Source organism: Tribolium castaneum, chromosome 9 (assembly GCF_031307605.1).
Source record: "Tribolium castaneum strain GA2 chromosome 9, icTriCast1.1, whole genome shotgun sequence".
Classification (NCBI taxonomy): Eukaryota; Metazoa; Arthropoda; class Insecta; order Coleoptera; family Tenebrionidae; genus Tribolium; species Tribolium castaneum.
Window position 1 is genome coordinate 2,334,710 of NC_087402.1, and position 24,927 is coordinate 2,359,636.

The window sequence follows — 24,927 nt, forward strand, 5'->3', positions numbered from 1 at the left end:
CATCATCATTCGAATTAATTATCTTGACATTCATCTATAATGCACCGAAGCCTTTCACGTTCCACGTTTAATTATATCTACAAATGTTGGAGATGGAAAACATCATGTCGGCTCGATAAGGGCGTAACCTACAGCTAATTAATTACCGATGTTTTCAACGTGACTGTCAATCACGTTTTTGATAACACTATCGTTAATTAACCCTCGGCCGTCTTGATTCACGCCGACCTCTACACATTTTTACTCTTAGCAGCTTTTGCATACTTTATGCAGAAAAGCCCCCATGATCGTGTTTTATAGCTCAAACTGGCAAGAAATCCATCCACCGAAACATCCACTGTTTTTTACGTAAACTTTCAGTAATTTCGTATTAATTTACGAGTGTTGTTCACGCTAAAAACACAACCGCCGTTTACGAGGACGTAATTGAAACTTTTTAATCAGGTTTTCAGTTAATTAGTTTAAGTACGTAATTAATTTTCATTTTGAATTATGTCCTTGTTTGAATTACATCTGCGACACGATTTCGCCAAATTACTTTACGATCATGGTCGTAATTATTCCAATCCAGCTCTGAATTATTGCCCAGGGCTATAATTTTTATTTTAATTATTTCATCATTTTTAAAACTGGACTCATCACTTTGCTTTTTTGCGGCTGATTTATTTTTCATCTATTTGTTATTCCATATTGTGTCTCTGAGGCTTTTGCGATTTATGTGAATTTAATTGATGGCGATAGAGGCTTTTTGCATCAGTGGTAATATCAAACCGGCACAAAATTTTCCACAAAGACTATTGTTTGGGCCGATAATAAACAAGATTAATGGGAACGGCTTTGAAAATAAACACACTCATCTAAAACGACTTTTTTCGAAAAATCGACTGGATTTAAGCTGTGCTTTCCCTATGGGAACCATTTCTTTTGATGACTATAACATTAAGACTACATCGTCGCCCACTTTTGATCCCATATATTCGTATTAGCTGCGCCATTTACGCGTCGTTAGACCCCATCTTACTTTAAAAATAAAACTAAACTTTCTTTATTTTAAAATTTTACAATGTTGGCGCGTTCGTGCTAATTGTAATTATACCAGCGAAAGAGTCGTCCAATATTAATCGCAAATCAATGTCGATCGAGTCGAAGAGCCCCTAAAATGGCCCCGTTTTCCGCTTCCTTGACATTATTCACGTTCAGCCCCTATTGTCGCACGTCCCAAGTTTGTTTTCTTAGCCGATCAACTCGAATCGATGCTATCGAAGCTAGAAAGGTTTAAAATGTGAATTTAATACTTTCTCGTAATTAAAAATTAATTACCGGATATTGAAGCCCACGGAGGCGGAAATTTCCTTGTGAATACCTAAATTAGAACATCTTCGAGCTAAAATTTTAATTTATCATCAAACAAAACTGCCGGAGGAAAAGAGGCGTCATGACCCGCGTTAAAAAATTCCAATTTCGTTCCGAAAGTCATATTGTTTGATAGCCTGCGGTAGTGGCAAATTAATTATTGTGAAATATTAAATCAAACGAGAGGATCGAAGAGATGCCATCGCATGACATGAAATAGTAAAATATGAAAAGTGAATTATGTATGGAATGTTTATTAATTTTATGTTTTATTTATTGCACGGCGGAAGCTTATTAATTATCGTTTGTCAATATGATTAGCGATTTGTGTTTTTGAGGTCGGGCCCATATTTGCTTCCAACCATAATGGCCATGTAAAATCATGCTACATTTAACAAGCCAACCATCAAATAAATTTCACTCGGGGGAAAAAATCTAGTCATTTGCAGAGTTACAATTTCTTTTTTAATTTGAGCAATAATTAGACGACGCGGAAGAAAAAATCGCGCTGGTCGCAAAAATGATGTTAACGGGCGTTATCTGAGTCAGTTTGTGCTTGGTTGGTAAGTGGATGATTTATGACGTGCTCCTTTTGTTTAAGAGCGTTTTCAACGTGTTGGGAGAGACACTCGCCCGACTCCAGCAGGACGAGGAAGCCGAAAGGTGGTACCAAGCTGCGCTGAATGCACAGCCTGACCATGTGCCTGCCCACATAACTTACGGCAAACTCCTTGCCAAAAATGTGAGTATTAATACGGCGAAATCTGTAAAAGGCAGCCGCTTTTACGACGGTTACATCTTTTAATAACCGACCGCTACCACTGTATTTTTAATGAATATTAACCCGGCGCGGTGATAAAATTGTGCTCGAAGTAAACTTGTTCCCCATCCTGCCGTATCTTTGTAATCTTACCTCTTTTATGAGATGGAAATATTAAATATTCATGATAAGGATCCGGGCAAAGATACACAAATAAAACTTAATTGATAATGCGTTTTTGTGCGCGCTCCGAAAAACAAAAAGCTCATCTATTTTTAACGTACGGCGTGCGCATTCCGAGGGGCAAAATTTGAATTTTAATGATGGCAAATATTTGAGATGTTCGCGATATTGCACGCTTGATTTCCCGTTTAATTCCGGAAATTGTCCTACCGATTTAAATATTCCAAACGTCGAACGATTTAATTACTTAATCATTGAGGCTTTTTACTTCGCTGCGAGCGCGGCTTTATTTCCTCTGGGAAAAGTGTTGTAACGTGCAGTTTTTCTTGCAGGTGAGCCGAACGGCGGAAGCCGAACAGTGGTTTCGCAAAGCCCAAAGGTTGGCCCCCCAGGAGCCCAGCGTCTACCACCATTACGGTTAGTAAATTAAACTGGATCTAATTCAATTCCGCTCTCCGAGCTCGTGCAAAATAACACAAAAAAGAACACCGGGTTAGCGCTGTTAAGCGCTCCCCTGTACCCGTTTGTTCATTAGTTTGGCATCTTTTTGGCATAATGAACATTCACCGCAAAAAATTTTCATAAATCACACTATAAAGAGCCTTTTACGCACGCTGTACTAACTGCATTTGGCTGATTTAACAACTGCTGCGTCAATTAAAACACACTTATTGTGTACACACATTCGACCGCAGAAAGCAACCCAACAAAACAAACGGCTACATTTTTGCCCATTATCTCGTTTAATTGCCCAAAAGTAAATAAAAATACGCTGGGCATCAGAACTACTTATACCACGGTAGATGACTGTTGTTATTAGTCTCGCTAATAGACACCTTCTCCATGGTTACCTTTGTCCCATTAACGACACTAATCAATACCACATCCACACACGTGCTTATGGAAGTTTAATTTGAGTTAATGGCATTAATAGTCTCCTGACAGGTAACCCAATTATCGACGAAAAACATCCAATTACAAATTGCTTCTGAATCGTGTCTTGTTTTTAAAAATAAATTAAACCGCTCTAGTCGTAATTTTTTTGCGTTAGCGCAATCGAGTAATAACCATAAAATTCTTTTAAAATTGTCCGCAAAACAAAGAACATTACTTGCAGGAATAAAGTTGCGGCGTCACAATACATTAATATCAAGTCGAAGACACATTCCTGAAATGTACAAATTCAGTTTAACATATTTATGCTCCGGCATATACCATGCAACTTCATTTCCAGTGGAAATGCGAAAATAAACGTATTGTGGCCGTACATTTCAATTCCGTGATGTACTCGTAATAAACGAATCAATTTCGGGGCGTTTCTTGTCCGAAAAGAAGCCCCAAATCGACCAGACACCTATCGGAGTCATTTTTAATTGGCACAGATTCAACAAATCGCCCTTCTAATGACGATAATTAATTAGTTGACCATGATCGCTCCCCGGCTGATTTTCAAAAGTAAACATTCGCGTTTTAACAATGTTTGAACGGTTTTTCCCTCCTTTTATTAAACACTTCAAAGCGACCGTCGGCGCTTGCATTTTTTCCAAGAGGCTTGAAATCGAAGACCGATATCAATTTGGGTAATGAGTTGATGCTCGATCGATGGACGAAACGAGGGCGAGTTGGTCCCAAGTGAACGACTTGTTCGCCTCCGATTATTAAATTACAACGGGACGTTTCAAAATCGGTTTCGTCTCAAGATAATTGGACACGAACTATTGTAAAATTGCAAGGCTCTACGCACGAGACAATCGCAGATGCGACGTGACGTGCAATAAAATCCACAAGTGCAGCGAATTCGCTCGTTATGGGCCGTCGGGACGTTATTTACGAGCCCAAAAATTCGATCTTGAGTGTGCCGGTGCGTGAAGCCGCCCTCCGAGGCTAATAATTAAAGTCGATGTGTACGCGGTGTAATATCTCGGCGTTGTGTGTTCTGACAATATTAATTAGGAACTGATATAAAATATGTGCGTAACAATGGCACGTCCCGCTTTTGTCTCCATCTGTTCGTTTTAATGAATATAAAGCTGATTCGGTGGTAGTTTGCAGCGAATGTTTCAACATATCTTAACTTTTAATTGGCTCGACGAACCCGATTCGTGTATACGTTTGCGAAAGTTTTTGTCGTTAGGGAGAGAGAGGGCGCATTAAAAATAATTACGAGCCGGTGGAAACGTGAGGTAAGTCCCAGAGATGCGTCGTGTAGAGCGTTATTGTTAACCGGGAGGCACGTTTTTGCACTCGACAAATCTTACAAACAAAACCAGACTTTAACACTTCCACCGGGCTGCTAAGTACTTCATCGGAGCAGTCCCCAGGCTGCGGTTGAGGACAATCCCACAGCGACGCTGAGGAATTGCACCGGAATCCTCGTTACGCCGAGCTGCCACTCGGCTTGCAAATTCCGCACAAGGCCCCAAAAAAAAATCCAAGTTTTGCATTTTAGCCGAGGGGTAATCAATGGACACACTCAACGAGCGCACAACACGATCAAAACCTATAGCGCGCTCGCTAATGTTCAGCAGTAAAATCGAGAAATGCCGTTACCTCGCTCAATTACAATCCCAGCAGCCCCAAGGTGGTAAAACTCGGCCAATAAATAAGCCCGTATAAGCGGCGCCGTTACAAAAGTAGCGCCGTTAAAATTTCAGATGCAAATAGTATTCGGTTAAGTGCTCTATTCCAGACGAATCTTTTTACAGCGGCCGTGTGTGATTTCACTCACGCCGCCAACTTTTTGCTAAGATTCTGATTAAAATGCTTTTACTTGGATGGAGGTAGGCTTTCAGAATGTTCCCGTAATACCCTAGGAAATGAGTGTTTAGTGCGAGCGCGCGAAATTCCCCGTATTTCTTCATCAGCGCGATATGCAACACAATTAGCGTAATGAGAATTTATTTGCAGGTGAGTTCCTGGCGTCGCGGCGCCGCTATAAAGAAGCGTCGGTTATGTACGAAAAGGCGGCAGAATTGCGGCCACATGACTACGAGTTGGCGGTGGCGGCGGCGACGGCGATGAGGCAGGCGGGAAGGCACCAGGAGGCTGAACGCTGGTACAGAACGGCGGTAGACCTCAAGCCTTCCGTGAGTAGATTAAACAACTTTATTATAGGGAAGCTTTCGATGCACCTCTGTGAACTTTTATTCGGATTTGATAGAGCGCGCCGATCGAAGCGGCTTGACTAAAGAAAGAAATCTCTTAGAAGGATATGATAAAATGGAAATGAAGCTCTGCAGTGATTCTCGTGACTTAGTCGTGGCAGCTTGTTAAGTTGGCGGAGGATTTCAACGCTTCGCCTAAAAAACGCGCCTTTTTCTCCTAAATCGCCTTAATTACGATTATGACATTTCCAGTTGGGGCAAAGGAAAATTGGAGGCAATTTTGCCAAAAGTCTGTTCTGTTAATTGTATATTTAATGAGTTTTCATCTTCATATCGTTCAGAATTTAATTATACGCGAATAAAGGGTTAAGAGGTTCTTGTAACTGAAACGGCATTAAGACATTTGCCGAAAAAATCATCTCGGCGTATTACGAGAGTACTTTGTCGATATTAGCAGCGTAAAGTCCTTGTAATCCCGGTAGAACTTTCTCTTTCAGGATGCTCGCAGTCATACGAATTTGGGCGCGATCCTCCACCTGAACGGCAAATATAGCGAAGCTGCCAGCAGCTACAAGGAGGCATTAAGGCTTCAGCCAGACGACATCACCACGCTGACGAATCTGCATAAGCTGCACAGCGTAATGACCTGACACTGAAAGCGTTGAAAACGCTCCGGGTTTTATTATCAACGAAGTAAGGAGAAATTATCTATGTGCTACGTGTGCTTCTCTACGCCGACGTTTTGGGACCACCCCGTATTGCAACACTCGGCAACCACGAGACTCTGACAATATGAATGACGATCGATAGTGATATTTTTGTTAAGAACTGTATTTTTTCAGACGTCACTTTCAGCGTGATATTCTGTACATAAGGTACGTTGAGTTTCCTCGATTTTCATTCGGCGTTACGTTTTTCTTATGGAAAATAAAATGTTTACATATCTTTTTATCAGTGTAATGTAATTTTTGAATTGGATAAAAGCTTCTCGACTATTATTCCCTTGGAATTGTAAGCTTTCAAAATAATATTATTACCATATTGTTGGCTTTTAATGGGTCGTATATTGTAATTAAATCTGTATTTAATTAAATTGTAAAATAAAGCTTTAACTTATTTTGTGTATGCCGCGGTTTCATTTCGTCCCTAATTACCACCACTCGCTGTCTAATAAATCTTGCACCTTTTTAAAAATAAAATCTTGTGACGTCGACAACATTTAATCGGTCGTAAATATTTTATTAAAACATTGTTTCTTGCTTTTCTCAAGAACTTACAAATAATAAATGTTCTTTTTATAACCAGGTGCGTGCAATTACAAACTAAAATAACGACGTTAACGACAGGGATAATCACGTAACTGAGACTTTATTACACTTAATCCTGATGTAATTTTAGCTACCTAAGCAGGTTTTTCCAGATACTCCCATAAACTTAATTAAGATCGATGCAATAATTAAATCCGGTAAAAAGCAACAACCCGGATGATCCCTGGAAATGTATAACCGGGCTTGAATTTTCAACACAGCAATAATTTTCGAACGGTTTATTTTTATTGTTGTTTCATTATTTAATTTCCCTAAAGTGGAAAGAAACTCTCATAACACGGGCGTGTCCCGTGACTCTCTTTCGGGATTAATAAATGTGTTGCAAAAAATAGAGTCTCTCGACCAAATAGAACGTCGTCTTTGATTATTCACTTAGGAATAGATTGTGGAGATCAGTCCACCGCATCCGGACTTTTCCAAACCGGAACTTGTTGGATGATTCGTTTCCGGTCGAGTCGATATCCCGTCTTCAACTTTGAATCTCGTTTACGGATTTATTTCGGCCATACTTGGCGATATTTTGTCATAAGTTACGCAAATAATGCGACTTTCCAGTTTTACAAGCCGGGAGTTACGACAATGTGGCGACTTTTCAGTGTAACCAAGTTTGGCCGTCTCTAATTAGATTTGAACCGTGTGAAAGGGTTTTTTCATGATATGTACTCGTCGAGTTTTTGTTTTGAGCCCCACTTTATCTATCCATCATTAAGTTTTTGAGATCCTAATTACATTTATGTTCAAAGTTTTGCGTCGGAGTCAGTCCTTGCGAATTTACGTCCGTGTAGTTTTTAATTGAAGTATTTAAAGTGGTTGCAGTCTTGCTAGATATACGTCCTCACGGTTCAAGTACTCCGTAAGTTGCAACTTGGCCGAAGCAACGAGATAAAAATGATTAGATGGGGAATTATTAATGTCCGTTAGTTGCGAGCGAATTTTCAATTGGCCGACTAGTGAAAAAATTAATTAGAGTTTTTTGCGGAAAATCCCCGTGATTAAATCCTTGGCGAACTTGTTGCTGGCGTTTCTTCCGAATAAAAAAGTCGATGTGTCGTTTAATGGACGCGCAGCTCGACCCGAGTTTAATTTAAATAAATTTAAAAATCCACCGGATCTGTTTTAGAACTGAAAGACAATTTTCTGAAGCTGGTAAAAGTCTATATTGCGTTTCCGAAGCTTTGATGGAAGCTTTACCCGAGAAGGGACATGAAGTTACGGTTATTAGCCATTTCCCTCAGAATGCCGAGATACAACGATATTAGTTTAAAAGATACCGCGGTTGCTTTAGTCGATGCCGTAATATTACGGAGACGGAAATTCCGACCCGGTACCACCGGCTCATTAAACAGCGCGAGATGATTTTTATTTAAACCAATTCCGTTGTAATATCCTACCAACTTGGGAAGTATTATTTACATTCGCGGCGTTCAGACTCGATTACCGATGATGGCGGAATGGAAAAAAGTAAAATTACGCGCTCGGAACAGGGCAATATAAGATAATTCCGCCGAGAAAATCTTACTGAACAGACAATGGTTCAAATCTACTAGGCAGCCAGGAAACCGCCTCGCAATGAATTGGAGATTTTGTTCCGATAGCGTTCAAAATGATTTAAATGGCACTGCCACAACAAAACCAATAAACACACATAAATAAATACATTTGCATATCTTGTCCAGTCGGTGTGCCAATTCAATAAATTTAATTTTGACACTCGTAATTAATTTGCGCTACCTGCATAAATAAAAATATTTATTGACCTAACTGTATCTGTGTTTCTGTTGCTATCTCCACGCAAAGTAAACAGCCGTGGCACTGCTCGGTTATTATTACCATCAGTGAGAGGTTATTCCTCTAGTTTACATCAATTACATGACGTAGCAGTAGTGCAACTTCGTAGATTCACGAGTGAATATCGATAGTGTTTTCGTGTACAACAAACCGAGTTGTTTCCGTGTTACATAACCGGCAGATAAAATGCCGGCGCGAATTGCTCCATCTTTACCAATTCTCTTATTGTTCCTCACTCTGGGCCATTCCTACCGAATTCTGGGCTTATTTCCCCACCCAGCCAAGAGTCATGTGAATGTGTTCTATCCCTTGATGAAGGGCCTGGCATTAAAAGGCCACGACGTGACGTTCGTAAGTCATTATAAATTTAACGACAACATCCCGACACTCAAAGAAATGCAAATCGTAAACCCGGGAGCAGATTTGGTAAATGCCATTGACATGTCCCAACTGCTGGGTAACCGGCTTCAGATGTACCTAAACAACGTACTTCTGGCATACTGGGCTGTGAACACCTGCCATGACGGGCTGTCCACGCCCGTGTTCCAGGAGCTGCTCAACAGTGACGAATCTTACGATTTAGTCATCATGGAGTTCTTCAATACGGATTGTTACGCACCGTTCGCTTACAAATTCAAAGCGCATTTGATCGGCCTCAGCTCCTGCACGATCATGCATTGGACTAATGAAAGATTTGCCAATATTTACAATCCGTCTTATATTCCCATCACTCATATGGATTACAGTGACCGAATGAACTTCTTTGAGCGAGTCGAGAATACGGCTCTCGGAGTGCTCCACGAAATTCTCTACAATTATATTTTGAGATTTAACGATGAAAGAATCGCGAGAATGTACTTCAAAGAGGATTTTCCCTCGCTTACGAAAATTGTACACAATGCAAGTGTCTTCCTAGTCAATACTCATTTCAGTCTGAATTTACCAAAACCTGCAGTTCCTGCCGTTATCGACATTGGAGGCATACACATCGGAAACGTGAAGAAGGTGCCGCAGGTGGGTATTTCACAATTTTAGCCGTAAATAAAACGTTAGAAGTATGTAAGTGTGAATCGATAGTTTCGAGAAGCTTAAATACCTGATGTTTACCAGGTCAAGGATATATTTCAACCAAAAATTTTAGTGATAAGAAAAATAAACATTGATCAGTGATCACTTCGAGCATGACTTGACGAATCGAGTGATAGTGATACGAATACTTGTTAATGAATAAGCATTTGGGATCAAATGTGATACGTCAGTGTAACGTTACTCGCAGAAATTATGCTCTAATAAATTTCTCGAGTTCGATAGGCAATTGCAAAACTAGTAAAAACTTATCTCAAGTTGCATGATTGTCTCAAAGTTGTTATCAGAAAACCTAATTCGGAATCGCTACCTTTGATGCCACAAACAGTGACCCTTTATCTCAAGAAGGCACACAAACAGTAAAAATAAATCATTGGCTCGGGTCCAACCGTAGTCGTTTGTTAGCAGTCGCGCAATATGTCTCTGCACGCGTTAATAGTGTTATCAAATTTATTCCTCTTGGTCCATTCTTACAAAATCCTGGCGTTGTTTCCCCATCCCGGGAAAAGTCACGTAGACGTCTTTCTTCCTTTAACGAAAGCTCTAGCAAGAAAAGGTCACGAAGTTACCGTGATCAGTCACTTCCCGTTGAAAACACCACAAATCAACTACACGGACGTGAGTCTCGGCAACGAAACCACCCCTTTAATTAACATATTGGATATGGACAATAAAGCGCGGACGAGATGGGAGAAGTGGGGCATTATACACCTACTGCAGGAATTCGCAGCGTATTCCTGCAAAATTGGATTCGAATCGTCGCAATTGCGAGAGTTTCTCAGACATGAGCGCACTTTCGACGTGATCATTGTCGAATTTTTCAATAGTGATTGTTTCGCTGGGCTTGTGCAGAAATTCAAAGCGCCGGTGGTCGGGATTAGCTCCTGCACCATCATGCACTGGACTAATGAGAGGTTCGGGAATCCCACACATCCGGCCTACATTCCGAATAATCTCATGGAGTTTAGCGACCGAATGACGTTTTTTCAGCGAATTGAAAACTTGTTAAGCGGACTGTTTCATCATTTTTTTTACAACAAAATCATAATGAACACGGATGAAACGCTGATTCGGAAATATCTCGGATATGAAACACCAACGCTCAAACAAATTGTTTTTAATGCCAGTTTATTGCTGGTAAACACACATTTCAGTTTAAATCTGCCGAGACCCCTAGTTCCTGCTGTGATCGAAGTCGGGGGGATTCACATTGATAAGCCGAAAAAAATACCAGAAGTAAGTAAAGTCTCTCATTCACGCGCTCGCCCGCCCCGTTATAAATAAAAAATAGTTGGTAGTTTTCCAACAGCTGACGCTAACGTAACCGTTCCGAGGCAATCCAAGTCAGTTGTAAATCTCCCATCACCGTGTACTCGCGACTAGTGGCATGTGCTTAAAATTTATAATCTTGTTCCTGAACTGCGTTTTCTTGGCCGAGTCGTACAAAATTTTGGCGCTTTTTCCCCACCCTGGGAAAAGCCATGTCGACGTTTTTCTTCCGCTGACTAAAGGCCTAGCCTTGAGAGGGCACGACGTTACGGTCGTCAGTCATTTCCCTCTGCCAACTCCCATGCCTAAATACACAGACGTAAGACTCGGAGACGACACCACTCCTTTAGTGAACATCCTTGACATTGACGATTATCAAGGAAGACGTACGAGAAAATGGCTAGAGCCGTATCTCTTGCACCAAATCGCCCAACATTCGTGCGAAATCGGGTACCAATCTAAACCCCTGCGAGATTTTATTAAACGAAATGAGACTTTTGATCTAATCATTGCGGAATTTTTCAACAGTAATTGTTTCCTCGGACTGGGGCACAAATTTAAAGCACCGCTGATTGGAATCAGCTCTTCCACGATCATGTATTGGATGAATGAAAGGTTCGGTAATCCCTCCCATCCTGCTTACATTCCAAATAATCTCTTGGACTTTTCCGACAAGTTAAGTTTTTTCGAAAGAATTGAAAACCTCCTCGTTGGGCTTGTACATCAAGCGTTTTTTACGTACTATGCCTCGCGGAATGACGAACAAATCGCGAGGAAATATCTAGGCCAGGACTTACCTCCGATTGAAAACGTGATAATGAACAGTAGTTTACTCCTCGTCAACACCCATTTTAGTCTAAACCTGCCCAGAGCACTTGTTCCTGCAGTAGTGGAAGTTGGAGGGATACATATTAATAAAATTAAGGCCCTGCCAAGGGTAAGTATTATTTACTTAACCACGTCCATTATCTCGCGGGTAAATAGACTCGGTAATAAAAATTCGAGTCAATGAACCATAATTATAGTGCCACGATCACGATATCCAAAGTCCTTCTCTCATGACATAATCGTTGATTTCCTGTTATTACGTTTGAAATTTTTAAATAATCAGGCGAAATAAATTTTGCACATGCCCCCAAGCGATAAACTTATCACTTGCACCCAAGATAAGGGCATTATTTATGCAGTGAAGTGCAGCATGTTGATCCAAGTAGTAGTGTTGTTAAAAATTCTCTTGTCGGTGCATTCCTACACCATCCTCGCACTTTTTCCCCACCGGGGCAAGAGTCACGCCAATGTTTTCCTCACCCTGACCCAAGCTCTGGCAAAAAAGGGACACGAAGTGACTGCAATCAGTTACTTTCCTTTGAAGACACCTCTTCCAAATTATATCGACATCACTTTGGGAAACTCCTCGTCTCATTTTATTGACAGGATTAATCTAAACGACTATCAGGGTCTCAGGACCGAGAGATGGTTTATTCTTAGAACACTGAACAATTTCTCGCTTGGCATGTGTCAACAGGATCTTAGTTCGCCATCACTTGGGGATTTTCTCAAAAGTGGGCCGAAGTTCGACGTTGTCTTGACTGAATATTTCAATTGTGATTGCTTTTTGAGCGTTTTGCATAAATTTAAAAGCCCGGTGATTGGGGTCAGTTCGTCGACTGTTATGCATTGGACGAATGAGATATTTGCTAATCCCACCAATCCGGCTTACGTTCCGAATAATCTTCTGAATTTTTCCGACCGAATGGCATTTTGGGAAAGAGTCGAAAATTTCGTGCTGGGGCTTTGGCAAACGTTCTATTACGAGTTCTTTATGCTGCCAGATGGGGAAGAAATCGCGAAGCGGTTTCATAATTTCGCGTCCCTCAGAGACATAGTTTTTAATAGCAGCTTGTTGCTTGTGAATAGTCATTTCACCTTGAATCTGCCACGTCCGCTAGTTCCTGCGGTGGTTGAAATTGGCGGGGTTCATATTGTGGGGGTGGAAAAATTACCACAAGTAAGTTGTTCTGTTTCATACATCGAGTATATTGATTCGTTTTATCGTCATTTCCACTAGGTCGTAACCTCAGTAGCAATTATGAAAAACACATCCTGTCAGCTCGTTAAATATTGTTTTCAGCAATTTTCCAGCTCGTTGGAATTATTCCGATTCTTCCCTCATTTCATGCCCCTAATAACTCCTTTTCTTAGTAATTCAATTCATATAATAAACGTCCAAAGCGCATAATTGTACACAATTAGTCGTGAATAGACGTGATGAAACTCAAAAGGATAATTGCACCGCTTCCTGAACAACATCTCAAAGAAAATTTCTTGCGAAAATATGGGTTCAGCGACCCCGGCGTTATTATTTAGCAGTGTTGTCCAACCACATGTGTGGTTAAAATTCATGGAGTTGGTTGAATAATTCTGGCACGTCGAAAACAGAGTTGCTTGAAGATTGTATTTAATAGATAAGCCAGGAAATGAGTTTTCTAAGAAGTATTTAGAAGACTTGGCTGTTGTACGGGAGATCTTGCGCGTAATTCCGCTTTATTACTCGTTAAGTTATATTAAAGTTTAAATGGGCCAAGGTTTGCATTATTGGAGCTACACTGTTTAATAATTTGACGCGGAGTTATTAAATCTGACGCGTTTGTAAAATGGCGTTCTTGTAGCGAGATGGTGATTGATGGCGTTGTGTATATGTGAATTTATGGTCCCGGATCAGGAGTTGCGCCTTTAAAAAAGCGCCGGCTTATTATTTAACTTTATCGACTTCCTTTATGAGGGCATTGAATCACGATTTAGTGCATAATGGCGATATAATTCCCATATTCAAACGTTTAATTCGTTGGGCGATTTATTGCAGAACCTCGAGAAATGGATAAACGAATCCGCCCACGGAGTTATTTACTTCAGTCTGGGCTCGATGATCAAAGGGCACACGTTTCCCGATGAGAAAAGAAGCGAATTTTTGAAAGCTTTCGGACGTTTGCCGCAGCGAGTCCTTTGGAAATGGGAGAACGAAACGATGTCGGGAAAACCAGACAACGTAATGATCCAGAAGTGGATGCCTCAACTTGACATTCTCTGTGAGTATTAAACAAACGACCGACGGAAAGAAATCTTCAATAATTCAAACCGCCAAATGCAAAAATGACATTGACACTGAAAACCGAACTGAACGTTTTAATATTGAAACGCTCGGCGCGGCCCCAACATCTGACATCTCACATAATAAAACTTCCCTTTGGAAAACTCTTCACTCATCTTACCAACCCCAATTTTCACTCTTTCAGCGACAACTATTTCATGCAGCCCACGAACGCTAGTTTTATTTCAATCAATACCACTTCAGTTTCTTGCCTATTTGTTTACTCCAATTTACACAAAAAATCAATTTTACACAACAACCGACCCACTTTTTACCATTTATTCGTTACGTTTGAATACAAGTCTCGAGAGATCTCGTCATACAGTGGAAAATGACCTCCTGCCAAAAGTTGAATAACATGAAAGAAAAAACCTTTATACGTCTTTTCCAAAACGCGACTCTTTGACAATTTTTTGTTGCAAAATCCCGGGACAAAGATCCCCACTTTGTAGATGCGCCATATTTATTTAGAGCCCACTTTGCGCCATTTAGGATCAAACCCTCTCGGAAGAAATAAACCACGCACTTGGAGTTTTATGTCCGAGAGTAGCAAATACTTTTATGAGTCCGACCATTCTGATTTCACTGACGCCGGCCTAAAGGCAAACATCAGACATGTTCGATCACGAAACATATAAATCGCGAGATAAAGTGTCGAAAGGGCGAAATTGCTCCGAAGAGGATTCAAATAAGCGTGCAAATGTGGTATTTTTCGTCAAACGCTTTTAAATAACCCGACACGAGTCAAACATTGCAGGCCATCCGAACGTGAAAGCTTTCATATCTCACGGAGGGCTCCTGGGGACGACCGAAGCTGTCCACTGCGGCGTTCCGGTGGTGGTGATGCCGCAGTATGGCGATCAGTTCACCAATGCCCGAGCGCTGGAAGCGAACGGCGGTGGAGTGATTCTGCATCTGTCCGAAGCTACGGAAGAGAGAATCTACGACGCGCTCAAAACGATCCTCGATCCGCGGTATTTGCAGCCGAAACTTATGGCGGCTTTTTATCTGTGTTTTTTTCAGGTTTCAGAAACAAGCGAAGGAGCTTTCAGCGCGTTTCAGGGACCGGCCACTGCCGCCCCTCGAAACCGCCATTTATTGGGTCGAATATGTCGCACGTCACCGAGGAGCGCACCATATGCGGACTGCAGCTGTGGACATGCCTCTCTACAAATATCTCCTCCTCGATGTGATCGCTTTCCTCGTCTTGGTCGCCGGCTTGCTGTTCGCCCTGTTCTTCTACGCCACTAGAGCCATTCTCAGGAAATTATTCACGAAAAGAGACAAACAAAAAACCAATTAATCGAAATGTTGTTGTGTATGTGAAGGCTGTGCCCATCTGTTAGTCTGATGTAGGGAAATAAAAACGTCCAATTTATAAAAGTAGCAGTTTTTTTCATCTATCCTTACCTAGACGTGATATAAATCTAAACCAGCGGGACAAAAACTTAACAGGATTTAACTCTTAACCCACTTATGTCATTGTTTCAAGACGATATTACCGCCACCGACGAACTCTAACTGAATTCTCCTTAAAAATAACAAATTTTCAGGACGTGCAAATTTACGCAACAAAGAAAACGGGGGAAAATTGACCTCTTTAAAGACAACATTTATTATTAATCAAATTCCGGTCGCTGCAATTATCCACCCACCCTGGGGTTTTTAAGACGTTTCTTATGTTCGAGCTGTTTGTTCAACCTCACGACAACAACGAAAAAGTTTGCCTGTTATATTAAAATTCTAAAAATAATTTAATATTGATGCCCCGAGGCAATTATTTGAATGAAGTTTGTGTATAAATTAAGAAGTTTATAAACAAAAGAAAGCCATTTTGGCGAGTATTGATTCAGCAAAGTACGCAAACCGGCAACAGCGTGATGCTAGTTTCAAACATTAATAAATTAATTGAACCAATTAACGAGCAGAATTGGAATCTCTGATGCACAACCTCACACGGGCAAAAAACACGCAAGTGCCAAACTAAATTTGATTAGTTAATAGCAACAATAGAAGAATTAAATCGATTAATTTTTACAGGGCGGAATAATTGCTAATTGGCTTGCAGTTGTATAAATAATGCGACATTTTATACAAGCCAACAATAGAAAACGCAATTTACCGGCAATAATTGCCGTTTTTTCGAGGCTGGGTTTTTAAATAGTTGGTTGTTCAAATAATGATTCTTTTATTGCCATAAACGTTCGCCCATTCAAACATGCAATTGTGAAAATTGTGCACATAACAACCGCCACATTCCTGCAGTTTCTTTTGTTCCCACTTGAGCCGGGTCGGGTCAGAGGTCAGGTTTTATGCAAATGGTTCGATCGGCATTGCGTTGATTCATTTCAGCGAGTCAATTTTTGGCGCTAAACGCATCGCATTAATATCGTGCACAAATTTCGCATGTACGAATTTCCATACAAATGAATGCATATCGTTTTGTAGCGCACACAGCAGCCCTCGCTTCGGAATTTCTAACCACATTCGTGATTCAATCGGAATCGAGTTAAAGCGAGCGAGAAATGATTTAGTGCCGACCGTCCGGCAAGGGAGTCCCATTCAGCATGTTATTACGCCAATGGAACCGGCCGAAGATATATTCGTAGAGATTACAGTTTTTGGGAGGCCATTTAGGTGTATAGTTAATCTAAATTTAATTAAGTTAGCAGCAAATGTACTAGCCCTTATAAATTATCTGAAGCGTTGAGAAGGTCGGACTTTGGTGTGTAACCGCTGCCCGGCACTTTATCCATTTCCACCGCGTTACTTTAAACAATACAACGCCGATTATTCGAATTCAATGCAAAGGACCACACTTTGCTACTAACACCTATTCGGGTTTCAATTGGACCTTTCGTTCCGTTCTGACCTTTGCGGAAAATAATATGGCCACATAATCTCATTACGATGTCGGAAAAATTCCAATGGAGGCAAATTAAATTTGGACAACGAAATTATTATACAAGAACACGGCCAAAAAAGAAAACGGAAAGAACTGTTTAATCGAATTTAAGAATAAACTCCGGAGTATTTTTATTAACAAAGACAGGCAAAGGCCGCATTATGCATTCAAATTAAAAGTCAAAAAAGCAGCAGCACATGACCTGTCACGGGGGCGTAATCCGGGCGTCGCTTTCGCGCGCATTAAAATTTTATCAACTCGTATCATCATCAAATAAGCGATTTCTCCCCGCAGAAAAGTTTAAATTAGGAGCGAGCGGTTCGGAATCAGAGCCGAGGTATTTAGTGTTTTGTAGGTCGGCAAAGTTGACCCTTTTCTGTTCGTTTTGCGGACGAGATTCCGGACGTTCCGAGGCCGTCCATCGCCCAACTCCATTAACAAGCGAGTAAAGAAGTTGGCGCGTGAAGTTGCCGTCTCCTTTGGGAGAAGGAAGCCAAAAAACGGACATAAATTGACTCTCCGTCACGGGGGCAATTTTTTTCGCTGATTTTATTCGGAGGAAATCAATTTGTTGCTAAATGGCGACTTTAAACAGACGATTTCGTTCGGCGGTATCATCTTTCCCGCTGCATGTCGCGAGACAAAGAAGTCAAAATCCGCGGAATTGATCGATTTGAATTCTCCTCGGAGACAGGCAGAAGCGATATTAGATTTAAACTTTTTGGAAGAGTCGACTTAAATAAGCGGAAGTGGGACTGGCGTCGTAAACTGTAGCACACGAGATATTTTTATTCCGCTATTTACCGACATATATCGCTACACATAAAACAAAATAGGTTCAGGAATTTCCTGATTACGGTTTTATCACCGGCACGGATTTCGGGACGATTCGTCCTCGACAGGCATTTTTGCCATGTTATTGCACACTTTCATGGCACGATACAACGCCAACCCTCGCTTATTGCAACCAATTTTCACAAAAGTTTAAATATTCAATCCATTTTGACCCAAATATTTACTGGTATTTATCAACAGATCGAACCCAAAAATACAAAAAAAAAACAAAATTAAGAGGAATAATTTGAACAGATTGTGATAAGTTAAACTAAACAAAAACAAACAACAAAATTGGAAGTAGAAAAAATAGTATATTATACTCGTATTACAAGACTTCATTGTGGCACTCCTTCGTCGTGCTCCAAAACCATTCGTGCCACAATAGTACGTCTTACAAAACTCGTATAACAATTATGCTCTTCGGACGTTCTCAGTATAATTCAACCTTAAGGGATAAAATTTCGTACAATACAGTTTTTTTTGTTTTTTTCTTTACTTGATCTCATAACAGCAGAAATGCGCGAGAAATAAGTCAAGAATAATTTTTTTGAAACAAGTAGAATGTAAAAATCTGGAAGGGGTTGTGAAGAGTTGTAAAGAGGGTGAAATGATGGATGGTTGTCCGTTTCGGATTTGATGAACGTGGTGTCGCAATTGGCCATACAAATCTGATGTCTGTAACAGCTTTTAGCAACATTTAGCAATAGTTGAAACGTTTTAATAGCGGCCATAAATAACATCGATCGTTCCGCTAAGCGTCCGACTATTGGAAATGGTATCCTTTGTCGTTTTTATTGTCAACAGCGATTAATTAGAATTGGTGACGTGCGAAGCGTTCCCGCAACTTCTTAATACCATTATGAATATGTCAGCGAGAGCGAAACATAATTTTCGATAATATCTCAAAGCAGCGACACGTAATACAAACCGCTGCGCCGCATTTCCGAATAAATTTCGTCCCCTCGAACAAATTTATTTTTTAATCTCGCGCCTACAATCGGAATATTTTTCCTCGCGAAACAATTACCCAGGAAGCGCCGCGGCGTCGCAACATACGTCCAAAGGAAATCTCTCGCGAACTTATTTCCTACATCATTTTTCACTCCGGAAAAGTGTATAAGTGCATGCCGCACTAATATCTCCAGGGCATAAAACTTCCGCGTCCCTGATTGAACTAAATGAACACGCGGCAAATGGGCTCAACGTCGACTGGGAATCTGCGAAATCGTGACAGTGGAAGAAGAGTATCGACACTAAGCGCCACCGCTAAAAATGTATTAAAGGTGACAGAAAGCAGAGGTCAATTCGGGCCGGAAAAATCCGGAGCTTCTCCAGGGACCCGAGACAACTTGACAGCTCACGCTGCGGCGGAAATTGATAAATAAAAAATAACGCCAGACCTTAGCCCACACTCTTAAATCTAATGCACTTTTAATAAGCATATAAAAACTACATCAACCGAAACCGCACTCCTGCTTGAGAAAAAAAATAAAACCCACCAATATTAAACTTCCAGTCGCTTTTTAATTGTATCGAGTCGAAAAAATTCTTGCAAACTCCCGATCAGCAGATTTGACGGTTTAATTTCCACTTTAGCGAAATTTGATTTCGCGCAACCAAAAACCCTCGAAAGTTGAAAACAAGCCGATCCGAGGCACTTTGAAGCCGCGTTGCGCAAATAGTATCAAACGAGACACTGACACAATCAATTCAATAAATTAGCAGCCACCAACCAACTCTTAATTAAATTCTTTCCGGTTAATTTGCCCCGCATTATGTTTTATTTATAAAATATCCCCGATCGAATCGATTTCTCATTAAACACCACCGGCCCAATTATAAACCGGAGCAATTACACCATCTTAGACTTGACGAAAAAAATTATTCGAGGAATGAGTATCGATTTCGAGTAAAAATTTTAATTTGTGTAGTTCCGTGTTTGATCGTTGTTAAATTTCGCCCACACTCACTCAGCGTGATGAACTCCCATGATGGGAATTAAATAGTAAAGCAATAACAATCGGGGTACTTATGGTTATGCTTGTATCGCATGAAAGCTTGTCGAGTCGAAATCTTCAACAATTTATTACGTCTTGCGAAAATCGCATGTCGGAGGTGTAGCACGACACAGCAAATTAATTACCATATCGAATTCTTGAGTTTATGCAAAGCGGGCCGATATATCGCAAATTTGTCTCCCGTATGGTAAGTGAATTCGACGGGATTCCGTCCAATGAACGTTCGGCTAGGTGCGATAATTAACCCTCGATGAATAATACATGAACAATTTCGGAGTATTACGACTTGTCACCCACTTGCATAAATACCACCGAGAGTGATTTATCTACCGAGACGAATTTGATAACCGCACATGCGGCATATTTTTTCCGCTGGTCGTGTTTTAAAAATAATCAGAACATGTTCCGGTGAGAGGACGGATCTCGACGGCGAACGGCTGCTAGAACACTTTGTGGAATATAAAATAGACAAAACGATGATAAATTTTAAAAAGGACTCGGACGGTCGATAGAAATTCCAGCTGATGTAACATTATTTCTACATGTATTCATATATTGGAAAATGGAGCCGGATGTATACCTATGACGGCTCTTCTCTTTTTGTAATATACTACCGCGATTGAAAAATTCGCTCGGTATTTCCCAGGTGTTTTAAACAGATGTGCTTTTTTATGGCTACAATGCAAGTGGAAACTCGCATCATCGACACACCACCAAAGCCCTAATCAGCGGGGCCAGCGTCAGGGATTTATCCCTTTTCATTTTTTCAATATAAATACGTTCCAGGTCTGACAACGTAAACAAAGTACAATCAAACCTACTTTTATGGTTTGATGTGGTTGCGAGAGACATTTCTCGAACTATGATCATTTTTACTCCATCAAGATGCACGAAAAAAAGACAAAAAGACCCGGTTGAGGCGAAACACAATTTTGCCAGTTGTTACTCAGTTCGTTGAAAACAAGGATAGTTGAGGGAGACACAATTTCCGGTTGATTACAAGATTCACATAATTTTCCGATCGCTGCGAACTTTAAATGCAACCATTTAGGCGTTAAAAATTAAAAATAAAGCTTGGGCACATAAGCGATTGCCTTCGGAAACAACAGTTTAAAGTTACATCAATCAGTTTAATTCATTTATTGACTCCTTTATTACTTAAAATCAAATAAATTGTTCTGGACAGCCCCGTTATTAGTTGTATTCTGTATAAATAATATCCTTTACGGTTTAAGTAAAAAACCAACACGACTTATAGCTTTTCGAGTTAAAATATTCAGTTTTCGTTGAATTAAATAAACGTGGGACAAAAATAGGAAAAATGCACTCAAACGATTGATTTATTACAAAATAATTTAAATGATTAATACAATAAATAGAGTTGGGTGATGTAAGGATGAACATTTGTTTACTGAAAACACTCACAAGGCCGCAGTTTCTATGCGGTATTAAAAATTAATACGTGATCGTAAAGCTCGACGACTTGAGTTTTCTTTTGGCCGCTTTGACAACCTCCAACTTTTCTCTCAAACTCGCCACTTGAAACTTGACCATTCCATTCTCCTGCCTCGTCACATTTTGAATCCTGCTTTTTAGTCCAAGTTTATCTTTAATAATTGCTTGAATCACCGAAACAAGTTCGTCGTCATCCTTTATCATCAAGCCGTCCAAAGTGAGAGTAGTCGCCGTATCAGTGTGCTTCTGAACCATATCCTCCAAAATATCGTTCGTCTCCCTAAGGGACTCAATTTCTTGCTGCAAATCGAGCAGCTTCCGCGTGAGATTTACCATCACCTTTTCGCAAATGCCGAGATTGGGGGCAAGATTCGGCGTCACAGAGGTTGTTTGAGGAGAATCGAAGTCACGGGTGGCTAAAACTGCGAAAAGTGTTAAAAATGTATGTTCAATTAGCGTGGAGTTTACCTTTCACTTCGTACTCGCCGTGATCGTATCTGTAGCCCAGGTCTTCTTTAATGATAAAGAGCCAATAATAGATTTTATCTCCCACGTTTAATTTGGCACTGGAGTCTTGGAACACCCACTCGTCTCCCTCCCTTTGGAGGACGTCTTGGGAAAATTGTCCGGCCTCGAGACCGTGCAGGGGTTTATTAATATTTCCATGAAAGGCGAATAATTGGATGCCTTCAGTATGAGGGATGCTCACTTTGAAGCCACGGGGCCTGAATGCTTGGATTGAGGGTCGCGGAACGTTGTAATGTCTCAATGGCCCATAATTACGGACCGGACCCGCAAAACAACCCCCCAGCCCAACGATTAATAGCACAGTCTTGCAAACGCACATGTCAATTGAATCGGAATGAACAAACTCCGATCTTTATGTGTTTGCAAACTCTTGATAACCTTAGAGGTCATGTAGACCGGTTTTCCAAGCATGCAAAACCTCACTGTATTGGAAATCCCGAGCCGCAGATAAAAAACTCCCAACACTTAAATTTTATTTGCAAGCGCGAGCAATTTTGACGCACTTTATCCCGATTTTTGCGATACAAACGAGGGTCTTGTGCCGTAATGAAATGTAAATACGTTTCGGAACCGAAGACTAACAAAGTGTAAATCTTACAGGAATTAACAAGCGTCACGTTACACATTCCGCTGAAATTAATATTTTTGCACAAAACACAACTAATTATTCTTCGCCAGTACGAGATAATCCCTCACAATCCGGCCCTGCAGTCTGCCATATAATTACGCTCCGAAATTCCGTCGAGTCTTTCGACGAATTTAAAATTTAATTTAATGATGGGGTTTCCGACGGGTCGGCCCTAATGAGGGTGTTGAAATGAAAAGGATTGCACCACTGTTGAATTTACGCTTATTCATTTCATTTTAAAATAGAGCCGGTCATCGGAAGGGTGGACGATTTGCAAAACAACCAAAGATAGCGTTATTTTCAGACGGATCGAAATAGTTGCCGAGCTTTAATTAGAGGAAAAGCTCTTGAAAGTTTGACATTAAAAGCGACGGAATGCACCCGAATTGCTAAATTTGCAGCTAGATAAACTTTATCAATTCGCTTTATTGAATCGGACTGTTTTATTTTATTTCTTATACGTGGGGAAAGCCCACCCCTATTTGCATAATCCAGCAGGAACGATTTGTAACCGACTAATTGCCAGTTTGTTACAAATCATATACTTGATTGAGTGCGAACGGGTTGAGCCGAGGTCGAGGTTTTATTGGGACTTTGTCTTTTACGTCCGTTGTTGTTTATTTAGGCCGGAATAGATTATAGGGATTGTCCACGTGGAGGGAAATCGAGGCTTGTGTATACCGAGCGACTTAAAAAATTACTCGAGTGAAGATTCGATTTAATATCGTAAATTGACGTTCCTCGATTCGTTCGAGATTGTTGTTTCATTTTATTGGCTCATATTTTTCTTATAGAACCAAATTTATTGTTGTGTAAGTTGGCATCGAGCACTGAACGATTTTATGCCAACATCAAGACTCTAATTCTTCGTTCAGATTTTATTTATAACAAATGTTTTACACTCTTTAAATGTACACCGAAACGTGATGGAAAATGGATTTATCGTGTATGTAATGTAATGTCCATTATCACTAGCCACAGTGACATTTGTCCACTGTTTCATTTAAATAAATCAATGGAGCGGTTCAATCGGCAATCGGAACAAGAATGAAAGAATTGGGCTTGCCTGCGTAAAAAGCGCAGTGGTTAATTATTTGAAGATTTTAAAAAAGCCCCCGCCCCGCTGGTGAGGGCGTGTTTCTTTGTCACATCATTGAAAACAGGCGTTAAACAAAGCTTTATCTGCAGACAATCGTAATGTTGTTCAATTGATACCCACACATTCGCGGATCCCGGAGCGAATGCCGGAAACAATACACCGGATTTACCTGAACTCTCTCCGTGTAGTTGCATTCAAAACAGCGGGGTTTAAAGTTGTTAGAGAAAGCAGGGCCGTGTTTGGAAATGTTTTAACGATGGATTCGCACCGCGACCTCCGATGCGACAATACGTTCGAAATTGTTTTATTTTCCGAGATGAAACTGTAAAAGAAAGTTTTGCGGGATACCAAGTGGAAAATTGGATTCAAGTTTTTGTGTGGGCCGAGTAAACACGGGACATCACGACTTTGATCGAGCCGAAGCGCATATTGCTTTTCTCCCATTCGGATAAGATTTTCTTCTCATCTTTTTTATGCCATCCCATTACTGCTCATATTGTGCTTTGCATATATCGAAGAGCAACTTTTGTAATAAGCTTTTCTTTGATTTGTTCACTTGCAGTAAAAACAGATAGGTTTGGGATCGAGCCAATATGCAAACATTTGTCGGGAAAAAATTTGAGGAAAATTATATGGCAAAACACGTATCGCAGCCGGCGGATCAAAACTCGGAGGCGGATTGAAAGCTCACGTTTTCCTAACACAGTTAGAAAACTCTTACCTTTGATTAGGAACAGTTCTATATTAGATTTACAATGCTTTAACTTTGATATAAATTTAGTTGAAAACTCGGGTGATGGAACACTTTTGTTATTCTTTTTTCGGCGGCTGCTCCCCCCGAGGAAGCAGAGAATGTTCTTGGCAACTCACTTCAGCGGCCTTTTACTTTTTCCAGAAATATATTAAATCGGAGAGATATTACATTCAAAATAGCTCTAGCCGTAAAATTACGCAAAAATAACGCAACAATTTCCTGGAAACCGAGCGATAGAACTTAGACAAAGCACTGGGGCGGAAATGTGCATTACCGCAAAAGACGCAAATTGCGCGTACGTTGTAAAACTCGTCGGAAATCAGACCGTAAGTGTTCATTTTATACCGTGGTGCTCAGCAATGGCAATTACAAAGCAATTAGGAGCATTCATTTCGTATAATGAAATTTATGTGGGACGACGGTGCATCCACCGAGCCCTATTTACAACAGCATCAAAAATCTCCTCTAAACGAAATTAAACGCCACTCTCCTTTTGAAAAACCCCCACAAACACCCTAATCCCCGCGCTCAAGCTTCAAGTAACTAGCCCGGCGCATCCACCATTTTTGCACTATTCACACGTTCAGAAACTCGCATTAATTAATTAATAAATCAATTCTCATCGATTGAGAAAGCGCTGGGTCAAAGTTAAATGACGGATTTTATTAAAAATATGAAGCAAAA

At 40.6% G+C, this 24,927-nt stretch overlaps 3 protein-coding genes across 7 annotated transcripts in view; 2 read left to right on the forward strand and 1 right to left on the reverse strand.

The window, feature by feature from the left end:
- LOC660168 (protein O-mannosyl-transferase Tmtc2) overlaps positions 1-6,525 on the forward strand; it is a 33,429-nt gene extending 26,904 nt beyond the window's left edge. Inside the window, exons 8-11 of one of the 2 annotated variants that reach the window (XM_008193592.3) lie at positions 1,955-2,095; positions 2,629-2,713; positions 5,204-5,382; positions 5,898-6,525. In XM_008193592.3, coding sequence (XP_008191814.1) covers positions 1,955-2,095; positions 2,629-2,713; positions 5,204-5,382; positions 5,898-6,050 — 558 coding nt within the window. In that variant the 3' untranslated portion in view covers positions 6,051-6,525. The remainder of the gene's footprint in view (positions 1-1,954; positions 2,096-2,628; positions 2,714-5,203; positions 5,383-5,897) is intronic. The other variant, XM_015979379.2, reaches the window with a different exon arrangement.
- Positions 6,526-8,476: 1,951 nt separating this feature from the next.
- LOC660290 (UDP-glycosyltransferase UGT5) lies at positions 8,477-15,402 on the forward strand. Of its 4 annotated transcripts, none has more exons than XM_966533.5 (4): positions 8,477-9,530; positions 13,735-13,957; positions 14,777-14,993; positions 15,043-15,402. In XM_966533.5, exons 1-4 carry the CDS (start codon positions 8,703-8,705, stop codon positions 15,320-15,322), a joined length of 1,548 nt encoding a protein of 515 aa, XP_971626.2. In that variant the 5' UTR covers positions 8,477-8,702; the 3' UTR covers positions 15,323-15,402. The 4 variants fall into 4 exon arrangements, with proteins under 4 accessions (XP_971626.2, XP_008191817.1, XP_008191816.1 ...); XM_008193595.3 differs by lacking the exon at positions 8,477-9,530 and adding an exon at positions 9,550-10,838; XM_008193594.3 differs by lacking the exon at positions 8,477-9,530 and adding an exon at positions 10,871-11,808.
- A 5,699-nt stretch (positions 15,403-21,101) lies between these two features.
- LOC660349 (beta-1,3-glucan-binding protein 2) lies at positions 21,102-22,143 on the reverse strand. The gene is made up of 2 exons (XM_966587.5): positions 21,703-22,143; positions 21,102-21,656 (listed from the first exon to the last, which is right to left on the reverse strand). Exons 1-2 carry the CDS (start codon positions 22,079-22,081, stop codon positions 21,235-21,237), a joined length of 801 nt encoding a protein of 266 aa, XP_971680.1. The 5' UTR covers positions 22,082-22,143; the 3' UTR covers positions 21,102-21,234.
- Positions 22,144-24,927: the final 2,784 nt, after the last annotated feature.